The sequence below is a fragment of the Eimeria tenella genome, genomic scaffold (assembly GCF_000499545.2).
Source record: "Eimeria tenella Houghton genomic scaffold, Eth_scaff100, whole genome shotgun sequence".
NCBI lineage: Eukaryota > Apicomplexa > Conoidasida > Eucoccidiorida > Eimeriidae > Eimeria > Eimeria tenella.
In genome coordinates this window covers 61,252-74,792 of record NW_013541459.1, presented here as the reverse complement: position 1 = coordinate 74,792, position 13,541 = coordinate 61,252, and the positions used below count along the sequence as shown (strand labels likewise).

The following is a 13,541-nucleotide window of genomic DNA, read 5'->3' as shown; positions in this document are numbered from 1 at the left end:
GCCGCCACAGCCTGCATGCAGCACAATCGGTTTTCGCTGGAGGTGAAGCTTCAGCGCAGCAGAATACAGAGCAACAGCAGAACTTTAAGGCTTTAAGGACTTGTGTTGAAATTAATTGATTTTTTCTGTCCGGCTCCAGGCTATTGTTTGGTGTCTGCGCTGCAGCAGCTCAGCCGCCACTGCTCTCTCCTTCAAGTCCTTGAACTGCAAAAGCTGTTCTACTTTGTCGATCGCTTCCCACTATACAGCAAGAGAATCTCTTTATTTGTTTCTTTTTGCGGCAAAAGGCTCAACGATCCCAAGATACGGCCTTCTGCTGCAGCTGCTGTATCCAGTGTTGCTCTCGCTGAGGCGTGGCCTCCCGGCATACGTCCAAGATTGGCTTTCCCTAGGGTCCTAGGCGCCTTCCTCAAGAAAGAACAAAGTACCAAGGACCATTTTCGGCAAGAAAGACCACGGCAGCAGCGGCAGCAACAACGCCTGAGCAGCAAAGGCGACAGCAGCAGCACCAGCAGTACAACCGCTGCTGCAGCGACTTCAGCAGCAGCGAGAACAGCACGAGGAGCTGCCCGCCGTGCCTTTGTTTAACGTGGCGTCCAGCCATCCCTGTTAACTTGCTATTTGCCTGCCGGAAGGGGCTGCTGTTGCTGTGGTCTCCTGCTGCTGCTACTGTGCTACTGCTGCAGCAAGCGAAAATGTCGAACATGGACAGGTTTACCATCCATTCCCAGCTGCAGCATTTGCAGAGCAAATATCCTGGCACTGGGAATGCAGACACCACGCGGCTGTACGTACACTTAAAGCTACTCGCCCGACTCAGGCACGAAGTCTCAGCTTCCGTCGTGCTGCTGCAGCTGCTGCTGTTGCTGATGGCATCATTTGTTTTGCTGCTGCATCTCTGCAGGGACTGGGGCATAAACATTCAGCGTGACACACTGGCGTCTCACGTGGGCCACTACAGCAGGTGACTGACTAGCTGCTGCTGCGGGTTAACTGCTGCTGCAGCCAGTGTAGCTATTGCTGCTGCTGCTGCTGCTGCGCCAATAGAAGGCGTTGCGCTTTAGCCAAGCCTTGGGCTGCGCGCAGGCTGGCCTACTTCGCTGTGGCCGAGAACGAAAGCATCCGGCGCATTCGCTACAGGTGCCTGAATGTGAGTCTGGTAGCAGCAGCAGCAACAGCAGCAGCAGCAGCAACAGCAGCAGCAGCGGCATCTCGTTTGCCGTGGCCGCATACGGCCTGCTGCTTCGGTGTGTTGTGCTGCAGCAAATGGTGTGTCCCACACTTAGGGCGGACAGCACAGAGGAAGAGAAAGCTGCGCCTTCCGGGGAGGCGGCGAAGGACGCAGCAGCAGAAGCAGAGGCAACAAAAGAAGCAGCAGCAGCAACAGCAGCAGCAAAAGAGACAGAGGAAGAAGAAAAGGCAGAAGTAAAGGAAGAAAAAGACCAAGACGCCGACATGGCCATGGAAGAGGGAGATGACCTGTAGGCCCAGCGCTGGCAGCACACTTGCCACCGCGGGGAGCAGCAGCTGCTGCTCCCGTAGCTGCTGCTGCGTCTGCTGCAGCTCTGCTGCAGCTGCTGCTGCGTCTGTTGCAGCTCTGCTGCAGCTGCTGCTGCGCCGCAAGGACAGCCAGTGCCAGAGCCAAGTGCTTCAGAGACGCAAGGGAATAAACTGTGGGGTGCAGATTTTGGCAAACTGCAGCAGCAGTGCTACTGGCAGCAAATAGACACAAAAAACTTGCAACCTGTTCCTCAGAGTTGGAGCTCCTAGCTAGCTCGTAGCTAGCTAACTAGCTAGCTGGCTAGCTAGCTAGTTTCGCTCGCCAGCCACGTGCAGGGCCTCCCGCCCGCCGGCTAGCTGTGCAAGCTCGGCAGCCAGCTAGCCATCTGGGGTGGGGCCTTCCCCGCAGCTAGCTAGCCAGCAGCAAACTGCCCGCTGCTGCTGCACTTGTGGCCCAAAGGGCCTGCTCCCTGATGCCCATGGGGGTGGCTACAAAATAGATGCCAGCGGCTTGGCTAGCTGGCTTCGGATGGAACTCCGTAGCTAGACGGCTAGCTGCGTAGCTAGCTAGCTAGCCAGCTAGCTGGGCCGAGATGGGGCGGCTCGCGCCTAGCTAGCTAAGGACAGAAAAACCGGAAGCCAGCCAAAAGAACCGAGGAAGCAAATGCCACCTCTTTGGCCTGCTGCTGCTACTTTACGCAAAAACAGGCCCCGAGTGGGGGGGCCGGAGGTCCACATCTTCTCTTTGGAGGACTAGCTGCTGCTGCGCCAGCTGGTGCTGCAGCAGCTCGCTGGCAGTGTGCAGCTGCGGGTGCGCCAGCTCCAGGCGCTGCAGCTGCTGCAATTGTTGCGGCTGGCGCTGCAGCATCAGCTGCTGCGGCTCGGGCTGCAGCGCCAGCCGCTGCTGCTGCACCTGCTGCTGGCTCTCCGCCTCTTGCTCTTGCTGCCGCTTCTGCCCCTGGAAACCTTCAAAGTTCCTTCGCTTCATCACCCGCACTGCGCGGTGTATGTACTGCAGCAAGCAGCAGCAGCAGCCTCGGCAACAGCAGTTACGGCAGCAGCGGCTGCTGCGAAAGCGTAAAGAAAACCACTGACACGCAGCATAGCGGCAGTGCAAATCGTGGCAGCAGCAGCAGCACCAACAGCAGCAACAACCGCAGCAACAGCAGCAGCAAAGAGCGGACAGCAGTAACAACATACCCTGGTTGCATAGAAATCATCACTTTCCGTCATGTTCCCCGCAGTTTTGCTGCGTCTGGGTAAATAGTATGCTGCTGCTGCTGCTGCATCCTCGGATCCCTCTGCAGCCAAATGGCCTTGGGGCAGCGAGTCATCGAATTGGCTGCTCCCCAACGCTGCTGCTGCTGCCTCCACTCCAGTGCTGCTGCTGCTGCCAGCTAGTCCTATTGCGTCGGCCGGCGCGCCGCCATCAGCGTGAAAAGGCAGGCCCATGTAGCTGCTGCTGCTGCTGCTGTAGCTGCTGCTGTCGATTGTGCTGTCGTCAAAGAAAGCGTCCGGCTGCTGCACCAGGTGGCCAATCTTAATTAGCTCGTCCCTCCACGCCTTAGGGTCCCGCGGCACAGCCAAGCTGCTGCTGCTGCTGCTGCCTTCGCCACTGCTGGGGTCCTGGCCTGCTGCGTTGCTGCAGCTGGCATGCGGGCCTGTAAGCGCTGCAGCAGCCACCGCAGACCCTGCAGCCATGCCGCTCAGCAGCTTCCCCTTTTCCCGCTGCTGCAGGTGCTGGCTGTCTCTGCTGCTGCTTCTGCTGCTGCTGCTGTGGACCTCTGAGTCTGGCCGGGGGCCCCCTTCTAGAGGCAGCCGCATGTGCTTCTGCAGCTGCTTTCGCCTCGACTCGCTCAGCATCCTTTGCTTCCGCATGCGCTGCCGCTGTGCCAGCTGCTGCTGCTGCTGCTGCCGCATGTGACCATCAGCAACCACGTTGCTGCTGCTCCTTCTGTTGCTGTTGCTGTTGCTGCTGCTGCTGCGAGGAGTTGTGAGCCAGAAAGCAGCAGTCATCCCAAAGGCAAGTCCGAAGCCCCGGGCAGCGCCCGTGAAGGGTGTGTGGTATGCGCGTCGCTGCTGCTGCTGCTGCTGCTCCTTCCAATGTTCCTCTTCCCAATATTTGTAAGCATTGGCCTGCTGCTGCCTCCACTGGTGTTGCTGCTCCTCCCAATGCTGCCACCTCTGCTGTTGCTGCTGCCGTTGATGATACCACCATTGCTCTCTGTTTGCGGCGCCCTGGTGACGCTGGTAATGCTGGTGCTGCTGCTGCTGCTTCCATCGGCCATGAGTAGACTGCGTGGCAGCTGCTCCAGCTTCTCCCTCCAAGAGTGCCTTCAGGCGCTCATAGTTGCACTGTAGCTGCGCAAAGTCTGCTGCTGCCGACGCTGCAGCAGCAGCAGGCCGCTGATCCGGATGTCTCTGCTTCGCTAGCAGCAAATAGCGCATGCGGACTGCGCGGCTGCAGCGGCAAGTCGGCGGCAAGTCGAAAAATAGCAGCAGCTGCTGCAAGAGCTGCTGCTGCTGGTACTGGTGTCCCCCTCCCATGGCGGCCTCAGCGTCGAGTCCCTCCGGCTCATTGGCTGCTGACGATTCGTTTGCTACTGCTGTTGCCGCTGACACGCGCAACTGCTGTATATAGGCTGTGCTTCTGCTGCTTGTAACTGCAGCTGCCGTTGCCGTCGCTGCAGCTTTCTAGCCGGGCAAGGGCAACGAACTCTCCTAAAGAACGTAGCTGGAGGCGCGTGTCTTCATGCACGCGCTGAATGCACACGCGAAACACGCGGTCACCGAACGCAAGCTGTGCCTCGCCTCTAGGACACGGCTCGAAACGCATGCGCGCGCTGCTGCGAAGAGAGTGCAGCAGCGCTACGCGCCGCAAACTTGTACTGAAAAATGTGATGTGCACATTCGCCTAATTCGGTCAGTGATTTGATAAGGAGGTGAGTTTTAAGAAGTATGAAGCGGCAGTGCAGGTTGGTGGACAAACACGCTGCACGGCAGCAGCAGCAGCGCAGCACGCGGCAGCTGCAGCAGCAGCAGCCTGCCGCTGCTGCATGTGCAGCAGCCGCTGCAGTGGGGACATGGCAACATGACCTGTGCAGCGCCCCACTACGAGGCGGGAGAAAATGTTTCGTCTTTAAATAGGAAAACACGGAGGGGATATCTGCTTTCGAGTAAGTTGCTGAACTTTTGCTGTTTCACCGTGCGCTGCTGAGGTATATGCAGGCTGCAGCAGTCCTTCTGCGGGGTCATGGGGACAAGGGATATGTTGCTCGAGATGCATTTACGGTGGTTTTCATACTTTGCGGCATTTCTTGCTGCTTAATTTACTTAACGTAGAGCTGTTTTTGGGTTTTTCGTGCGGGGGGCCGAGCTGCAGCAGCTGCAGCAGATGGATCACTGTGGGCTGAGGACCGGGCTGCGGCTTCATGAGCAACAGTAGCTGTATTGAGGTTCTTCGTCTTCAGTTCGGCTTCGTTCGTTTTGTCATTTTCCCCTATAAATGTAGTGCGTATCTGGGCGCTGTCTCTGGGTTTTTGCCTTCCCGCGTTCCCCACGCCGGAACTAGTGCTTCCTCCCGGATTGGCCCACGTTCCTCACGCACGCGTCACCGTGAATGTGTGCACTAGAACATGTATCTGTTGCCGCATCAAAAGCTTAATGCTGTCAGCCAAGGAGGTGTTGGAACGAAGTGCCGCGCTGCATGTGCAGATCAGGCTTGCTCTGAAGTGTAGGGGAGATGCGCTGTGTGTGCTGAGTGTGGGGCAGGTTCTATGTGCGTATTTGGTACATCGCCGCTGCGCCTGTTTGAGCGTAGATAATCTCCGGTGTTGGCCTAGCCTGAATTTGTCTACCGCATCTCATGCGGGGCTAGTCGCTGTCTCTGGCGTGTGTGGCTGCAGATTGAAGAGTCCAAAAAATGACAACTCGACAGCGGATCGTTAAGGTTGACGGCAGCCAGCCGACGGAGGTGGAGAAGGAGGTGGACCGGTGCCTTGCAGACATTGAGGTGTGCCATTGAATATGTTGATCCTTTGGCGATCTCCCTCTTCTGTTCCACCGTAGTTTTCCGTTTAATAGTTGAATTCCTTCTTCATTCTCTTTAGTGCTTTTCTGAACTTCTTGGTTTTGTGTCTGCAGTCGAGCGCCCAGTCTGAGCTGCGGGCCGAAGTGGCAGAGCTGACCATCTGCGCAGTCAAGCCCGTGGAAGTGCCCGCCTCGGGGAAGACGGCGCTGGTGATTTTTGTGCCCTACAGGGTTTACATGAACGTGGTGAAGCGGATCCACGCCAGGCTTGTGCAGGAGCTCGAGAAGAAGCTCAAGAGGCACGTTGTCATTATTGCGCAGGTGCGTCTCCTTCGGGGGAGCAGCAGCCGCATTACCAGCTGCTGCGCCAGTCGTTGCACTGCCGGCGCGAGCTGCAGCAGCAGAGCCAGCAGCTGCTGCTCCGCGTGGGTGTGGGTGTTCACAGAGGAGCATCGTGGGTCTCGACTACAAACGCAAGAACCTCAAGGTCCGCCCGCGATCCAGGACCCTCACTAACGTGCAAGACGCGATGCTGGAGGACATCGTAGCACCCTCTGAGGTGGTGGGCCGCAGGTGAGTTAGGCGTTTCTCCTCGGCAGCATTTGCTGCGCTTGTTTTTGCTTCAGCGTTTCCCAAGTTGGGTTTTTATTTTGACAAAGTACTTCGTTTTCGTGTGTTTTTGCAGGTGGCGCGTGCGCGCTGATGGGTCCAAGCTGATGAAGGTGCACCTTGACCCCAAGGACAAGGCAAAAGACAACTTGGAGGAGAAACTGTGGACTTTCGCTGCTGTATATAAACGCCTCACCAACAAGGACGCTGCATTCCTCTTCCCCGAACACGTGTATTGAACATGAAGTATCCACTTTCCTGCGCCTCCCGTGGCTCGTTCCTTGTGCCTGTCAACCTAGCTACGGAGGCGGCCAGCTACGGAGCCACGTGCCCAGCGGGCTGCCGCGACATTTGCTGAGCTGCAGCTCACAAGGAAACCGCCATGCGGTTAGTAACTCTTCTGCCTCCTTAATTCCTCTCGGGACCGAGCTGCACAGGGACAGTTGATACGAATTAGTTGTTCACTGTAGTTTGCCAGCATTTCTTCTAGCCATGTTGAAAGTAGACGTAGGTACGAACATATTCTGGTTCGTTTCTTCGGTCTCCACTGCGACGTTGTTCTAGTACCACTCGTCAACTAGAAACACGTAGAGATTACACCATTGACCTGCTCGCTGGTGTTGGCGCCACATGTCGCTTGTCTGGTGCGTTAGTCAGCTTGGCCGCTCGTGCCTTGGCTGAGCAGTAGCATGGTGGCAGCTCGTTTCGCTGATGAGAGCCGTGTATGTGGCATAAGTAGTGGCGGTTTATGAGAAGGCAGCTATGAGGTGAAGTGTGAGAACGAGCGAAGTTGCGTGACGACAGGAGTGGAGCCCACCTAAACATCGATTCCCTCGACTGAGCACTGTCGCAGGCTCGGTGAGACAGGTATCTTAGTAACAGTTCCGGAGTTTCTGTGAAACTTGTACCGCAGTGCTATGATGCTGGAGTTGTGCTAGTTTTCTGGTAAAGGATTTTTCGCTTTTTCGGCACATATGGGGGGAACTTGGACAGCCGATGTAGCTCAGTCGGTAGAGCGCGAGGCTCTTAACCTCGTGGTCGCGGGTTCGAGCCCCGTCGTCGGCTTCCCCTAATCGATCTCCTTCTTATTTTGAGTAATTTTTTACTATATGCAGCAGATAACCAGCAACAACTTGTGTATGTTATATTTGACCTGTTATTTCTCTCTTGCTTCGTGCGAGTGCAGCAAAAACCGGGCTACCAGTTACATATAAGTTACCTGATTGCGATTCAGATAGTTGAATCGCAATCCTTCCAATTCCACTTCACATACATCACTCTCCTTACGCCCCGCATTTTCGCAATACATTTTTCTGGAAAAGCGAGTAATTGATATTTTCTTGTTCTTTCGTGTAGCTGTAGGACTTGGGTTTGCCACCAGGCCAGTGTCAAAGGGCCCTACAGAATGACCTGTTGTTGCTTCAGGGAATCCACTCGTGGAACTTTGGTTGAATGAATGAAAAAAGTTCAGACAAGCAAAGTTCTGAGGCATTCATACTTAGTGACAAAAACGCTGCGGTGTAAAGGCCATCGATATCGACTCTTCAGCTCTCCGCCCAAAGCCTCAGGGGATCATCCATTTCGTCCAGTTCCCTCGAAGCCCACAGACACAAGCCCAGCAGAGGAAAGCGTCAGATGCAGCAGAAGATCGAATCACTGAGTTTCTTGCGTCTACTTCTTGGGCCTCAATAGATATGGAGGACCGGTCCGGTAGGCTGACTGCGTGTTTTCCAAGGGTGACTGCGTGTTTTCCATTTCAAAGGATCTTTAGCCCATGTAGAATGCATTCATGAAGGCAGACCAGTATAGCTGAAGCCGAGCAGTGGCCTACAGCACCTGTGTTCTGACACATAGGACGTACCGCGTAGAAGGGAGCAAGTGACTTGAAGCTCAGACTTGAGGGGCAGCGCGCCCTGGGCTCAAGGCAGAGTGTGGCCTTCACACAGAGCCCCTTGGCCAAGGCGTTGTTAACGACACTTCCTGTTTGTATAGGCCTTTCAATTTGTGCTTCTGCAGAGATCGTATCGCGAAATCCCTTACCACGGGCACCCATCCGCCCAAATGAAGTCTTCGTTACCAGAAGAGTGCCGACTGTTGTATACCTCAAGCGCTGCGTAAAACTTTTAAGAGGGCCTTATGCAAAGGTTATTATTCGAGGGGCAGGCAGCTGCATAGAGACGGCCATCTATGTAGCACAGGACGTTGTAGCTGCTTTTGGGGGTATGATAACCTACAGCTGCACAAGGCAGCTTGTGCCAACTGCGGCAGCAACATCGGGAACGGTAGGAGCGGTGGCGAGTGAAGCATCAGCAAAGGCTTTGAAGAGGGATGCATTTGAGCAAGAGGCATACGCCAAGTTCGCTGCTGCCGCTACCAGCCTAGCAGCACTTGAGAAAAGCAGCTCCGCCGCTCTTGTGTCGATGAGTGCTGAGGCATCCAGTGCGGAGGCCTATGACGAGGTCATATCTCTCGAAAAAGGAAACAGCAGCTCGAAGGAAGCGGCGCTCGAGGCAGCAGGAATACAACAGGAGCTCAGCGTGAGCGCAAAGCAGAGACTCTGTTTCGATTGGTGCAATTATTGCAAATGCCTCCTTATTCCGGTTTCCGCCTGGTCTTTCAATACTTTCACCGCCATTTTTGCTGCTCTCCATGTGTCAACTCCAGCCGTTAGTCTTGCTCCTGCCTTTAGTTGTGCATAGGTGGTACTATCTGTACATGTGATCCCCACAGGCTGAGCAGTAATGACGGCGGCTCGTCACTCTGCGCCTTGTGTAACTTTGTCTCTGTCTTCAGTCCTTCGTCAGACAGCGTTTTATCAGTGCTATCATGATAGAGCTCCAGCGTTTATCCCCGCCGCCTCAGTAACACGGTGAAGAGCACTCCCCGACCCACCAGATGGCTTATGTATGGTCGAGAAGGCTTTTCATTAGGCTACAGCAGCAGCAGAGCAGCTGTGTACAGCAGCGGCAGAGCAGCTGTGGGACTCGTAAATATGAAAGGGAGCAACGTTAACGTTGCAGAAGTCGTGAATCGGTTTTGATTTTTGAGGCACGCACTTCCATTAGGCGCGGCAAGAGAAGGCCCCAGGCACAATGGCTGGGGCAGGTTGTCCGTGAAATGCCTAGATGCGGCTCTTTTGTGCTCCTTTGGAGCCTGCAACGAGTTAACGAGCAGTGCCCCACCCGCATCTTGATAGCGTGACGAAACGCACAAAATGAGGCAGGCTAAGCAGGCTCCGAGCCCAAGTGTACTCAGTACCAGAAGGCTCCAACTATCCAGCTGTTTTTATTATCCTTGTAACAGAAACGAGGGTTGCTTGGGTAGCGCCGCGTAAGGTGCAACAATGCTACTCTCAACAGTTCTTCACAAGCTGAACTGAAGTGTGGCATGCCGGCGACGTATCTGCAGCTGTGTGCTTGTCCTATTGAAGCTTGATGCCCGGCAGTCTGCCTCAAGCGCGAGCAAGGCATCACACTGCTCTCAACAGGCACCGTTGCACCTTCCCGTCCTGCCCCTCATTTCCTTAAAGTTGAAGGTTTGTCGGGTGTTCCGTGATTCTCCTTCATTGGACAGGATTTGTCTCATCATTACACCATGCTGGTGCCCGAGGCAGTGGTCCTCGCTACTGCTGTTTTCCCCCCTGCAAGCGATACTTTTTCGTACGTTTTCTCTAAGTGAGGATGCCCAGCTTTGTATTGTTTTGTTTCCTGTTTATGCCCAACTGAGATCTTTGGAGCACTCGTCCGGCGGCTTACACAGTTTGTTTCGCATTGGAGCTGATTTAGTTGAAGATGCTGTCGCGCGCACTACCCCTGGCGGCTTGTAAACCCCTTACCCAGGCTTTACATCAATACTGTGAAGCTGCTCACAGCGATTTCTCAATCCATCCGGAGCAGCTTGAGCCTCTGGCCTGTCGAGAGTTGCCAAGGATCTAACCGCGTAGTCGCCCGTTCTGGTTATTGCTTCGATAGACGCGGCTTCATCAGAGCTGTGCACGATTGAGCCAAATGCTGGTTTTGGCGCTACGGCGTGTTACCCCACGGTGCCTGTGAAGTCAGTTTGTTCGGTGAAAATTGCCTTACTTTTATTTCCATTGATGGCTACAAACAGGTGTCATGCGTGTTGGCTGACTTTTTGCAGCCCGCTGCAAACTACTTGGTCGTGTCAAGCCTTCGCCGACTGCTCTGCCATGCAGAGGACCACACAGAGGCGAGTAAGCTCCAGATGGCTTGAATGCTCTGCCGTGCATGTACACAAGGCTTGCGGCCTCGGACTGGACTTCCTAGATATCAATGGATTGGGGGATTTTTATGCTATTGCTTGTGTCCTCTTGTGCCCATCTTGGAGATAATTTCGCGAGAAGAGTGCGTGACTACGCCGTTGACTTCAGCTGATGTGGCGCTCCCTGATTATTAGCGGCATTGACCGTGGTCTCGACGGCAGCCTTCGAAATGAGGATATTTCATAATCGTTTGCCCTGAAGAAGACGCCATGGGCTTGAGAGCTCGAAGTATAGGCGGTGGGCCAGTCACTCTGTACCTTATCGTTGATCAGTTTTAGGTGAGGCTGTCACAGCATCGAAGTGTTCTTGTCCACCCAGTTCGTTCCTGACCGTCGTTTACAGCAGGCATACGCTAAGTAGCACAGGCCGAAACCGTCAAGCTACAGAGACAGCTCAAAAGAAGACTTGTATGTCAGGAGGAAAAGAAGCTAGTCCAAACGAACCTTTGGATGGCTCAAGCGGCAGTTTAAGTACCGACTTTTAAAGCCAGGGAACAACGAACAATAAAAGCACGACCTCGCCTGCGTACAAGTAGGCAAGCACTGCGCATGACAGTTCACATACCCAGAGGCATCGGTAATTCGGGTGGCAGCATGATTCTGGACGCAAAAGTGCAGCCGTACGCCTGTGAACGGGGGCCACAATAGCCACATCATACAACTCATGGGCTCGCACAACCTACACTCCCGCTCTTGCAGGTAGAACCAGCCTTTTGGTTCAGGCTAGCGCATAGGATGCCTCTCGCTCCCCTGGTTTGATGCTGCGTGGTATGGGCAGCTACACGTGCGTATGCCGAGATACGCCCATGAGTATTATATGAACAAATGCGAACTCCGTCGTGTCCGCTGAAGAGTCGCCTACGGACGAGGAGAACGCCAGAAAAGGCACATACACAGGTGTTATTTGCAAAGAAAGGACAGTGCATGCCAATCCTGGCTCGTAAGCTCGGGCTTCACTTAACGTGTTCAACTTACAACGAAACCTCTAACGAGAAACACTGCCCCGCGTATACCCTCAAACTGCAGATGCAGCTTTAGCTGCAATGCACCGTGAAGCTACCTTTATGCGTAACCAGATGAAAACAAAGTCACAATGCACACCAAGGAGAAAAAGTGCAATTGTGTCGGTGGCTAGAGCAGCTACAGCTGATATCATGTCTAAGCAAAACGGGTAAGTTCGAGGGCGCTCAAGCGCTGCTAGAATGCCGTACACATACTGCTTACTGCAGATTCCCAGCCCCCCTGCAGTTTTTGAACACGAAAGGTTCTGCATGTTTCAACGGATATGAAAGAACAACCGTGCAGAGGTGCACCTCCCAAGAACCGAATGTGCACTTGACGAGCCTAGAGGACAGCCTTGCTCAAAAAATAGTGCTTCCCTCCCTGTCCAAGCACTCAAACAACTGCCCTAAAGTATGTGATTTCTGTGCTTTCATCAAGAACAAACAATGGAACTTCTGTTGGCTCACATAGAACACATGCTACATATGTGTCAGGAAGGTCTCCTTATGTTTCCGTTCTAAGGACCGCTAGCCTGGTCTTTCCAAAGTTTTGTCACGTTTGGAAGATTCTACTGCTGAAGATTTTGTCCATTTTCCTCTACTGCAGCTCCAAGCTGATGCGCTGGTAGGACTGTGTAGCAAGATCTGATGTCTGCTGTGGCCACCAGTAACGGGACTTCAGAAAGTGGAAAGTCTCCAAAAAGGAAGAATGGCTTTCCAAGTTTATTGTATGTCATCTAAAAGAAGGTGGAAATCTGTTGGGCACCAGCTTGGTGCTCAGCACAAAATTCCAGAAACTGATAACGCGGGCATGGTCCAGTGGTTTGTGCATACACATGGCTCACCCCAAAGGCTGCGCAAGCTGCCTGTCTTCTATGAAGAAGCCATAGAGCGCGCATCTCTGCGCTTTAACCATATTAATCTGCTCCAACCAGCTGGCTAGCAACAAGGGGAGCGTTGGTTCTTGCACACGCGCTGCCCTTCTACGTTTGCGACTAGCCTCTGAGATGCACGGGCTGCATGCACGAAGAAAACTAAAACTTCGTCAATTTTTTATGTTCCATATCTCCAGCCACCAAAAAGGCTGCTTTCCTGTGACTGGAGTGAATCCTACGAAATGTACGCAGCTGAATAGTTGTTTAGTGCATCCCTCCTGGGGCTCGGCGGTGTCCTCCGCGTGCGTTCCCTTCTGTTGCTAAGGTGCACTGTCCTCCGCATTAAGGTTCATTGTCAATAACATACGAAGGAATCATAATACAGGTGGCTCCGTAAGTGACCTTGCGCAGGCCCTGCCTGAACAAGTGATGGTGAATCTGGGTAGTTGCATTTCCACACAGGGAAGCCCACGCACGCTGGCCGCAGCGCCCGCAGTTGCTTGCCTAGCAAATCACCAGCCTGGTCCAGTGTAGCAAATGGGTCGCTACATGGAGTGGATTTCCTGGGGCGTTTCCAGTAATAGAGCTGGGTGGCGTGTTTTTGCATGGAAGAAAGCTCTTCCGATTTGTTATATATTCATAGTCATTACAGCGACACAAAGAATTCTCTCGAGTAATTACTCTTCTGCTGCAGCGGCTGTAGAGTTTACACCTTCCTATCCAGAAGGAGCTCCACCCAAAGCGTCAAAAGCTCTGGCCGAAACGTTAGCGCTGCTCAACCCTTCCTCTTCTACTGCCCGCGCCTTAAGCGCCGTTGAAATACAGACGGAAGAGAAAGACAAAGAGCCGCTACCCGTGTGTTCTCAATCAAAGTATTTATGTCAGGTTCACACGTTGCACAGTGCTTTGCCACACCGCGTATTTGCAGAGAGCACCCAACAGGACCATAATGATGGGAAAGTTGGGCATAACTCAGCCCTTGGCGTCCATGCCTCCTTCAGATACAGACGGTTAGCAAGACTTCCTTTACACAGTCCCAAGCACTTGCCAACTAACGCAGCCAATTATGAAAAGAACGGCCAGTGGCCTAGCAGAGTAAAATCCGTAACACCGATTCCATCCGAAGATATCCATAGAGTGACTCCTCGTTTTGCCCAAGTGTCTCAAATCAGCAAAAAAAGCGGAATTTTTCTTCCACTTCGAGTCCATGCTTGGTTTGCGGACTTTCTGAGCCCGCTAGGGGAGA

General features: G+C 53.8%; 4 protein-coding genes across 4 annotated transcripts; 3 read left to right on the top strand and 1 right to left on the bottom strand.

The window, feature by feature from the left end:
- Positions 1–695: 695 nt before the first annotated feature.
- Positions 696–1,485, top strand: ETH_00022985 (splicing factor 3b subunit 10, putative; the record flags this gene model as incomplete). The annotated part of the gene is made up of 4 exons (XM_013372620.1): positions 696–787; positions 905–964; positions 1,087–1,150; positions 1,264–1,485. The coding sequence occupies 4 exons, from the start codon at positions 696–698 to the stop codon at positions 1,483–1,485; spliced, it is 438 nt and encodes a 145-aa protein (XP_013228074.1).
- A 709-nt stretch (positions 1,486–2,194) lies between these two features.
- Positions 2,195–4,047, bottom strand: ETH_00022980 (uncharacterized protein; the record flags this gene model as incomplete). The annotated part of the gene is made up of 2 exons (XM_013372619.1): positions 2,195–2,512; positions 2,701–4,047. 2 exons carry the CDS (start codon positions 4,045–4,047, stop codon positions 2,195–2,197), a joined length of 1,665 nt encoding a protein of 554 aa, XP_013228073.1.
- Positions 4,048–5,422: 1,375 nt separating this feature from the next.
- On the top strand, positions 5,423–6,377 carry ETH_00022975 (40S ribosomal protein S7, putative; the record flags this gene model as incomplete). The annotated part of the gene is made up of 4 exons (XM_013372618.1): positions 5,423–5,512; positions 5,644–5,850; positions 5,975–6,102; positions 6,215–6,377. The coding sequence occupies 4 exons, from the start codon at positions 5,423–5,425 to the stop codon at positions 6,375–6,377; spliced, it is 588 nt and encodes a 195-aa protein (XP_013228072.1).
- A 1,455-nt stretch (positions 6,378–7,832) lies between these two features.
- On the top strand, positions 7,833–9,003 carry ETH_00022970 (uncharacterized protein; the record flags this gene model as incomplete). Its single annotated transcript, XM_013372617.1, has 3 exons — positions 7,833–7,848; positions 8,155–8,675; positions 8,932–9,003. 3 exons carry the CDS (start codon positions 7,833–7,835, stop codon positions 9,001–9,003), a joined length of 609 nt encoding a protein of 202 aa, XP_013228071.1.
- Between the last annotated feature and the right edge of the window lie 4,538 nt (positions 9,004–13,541).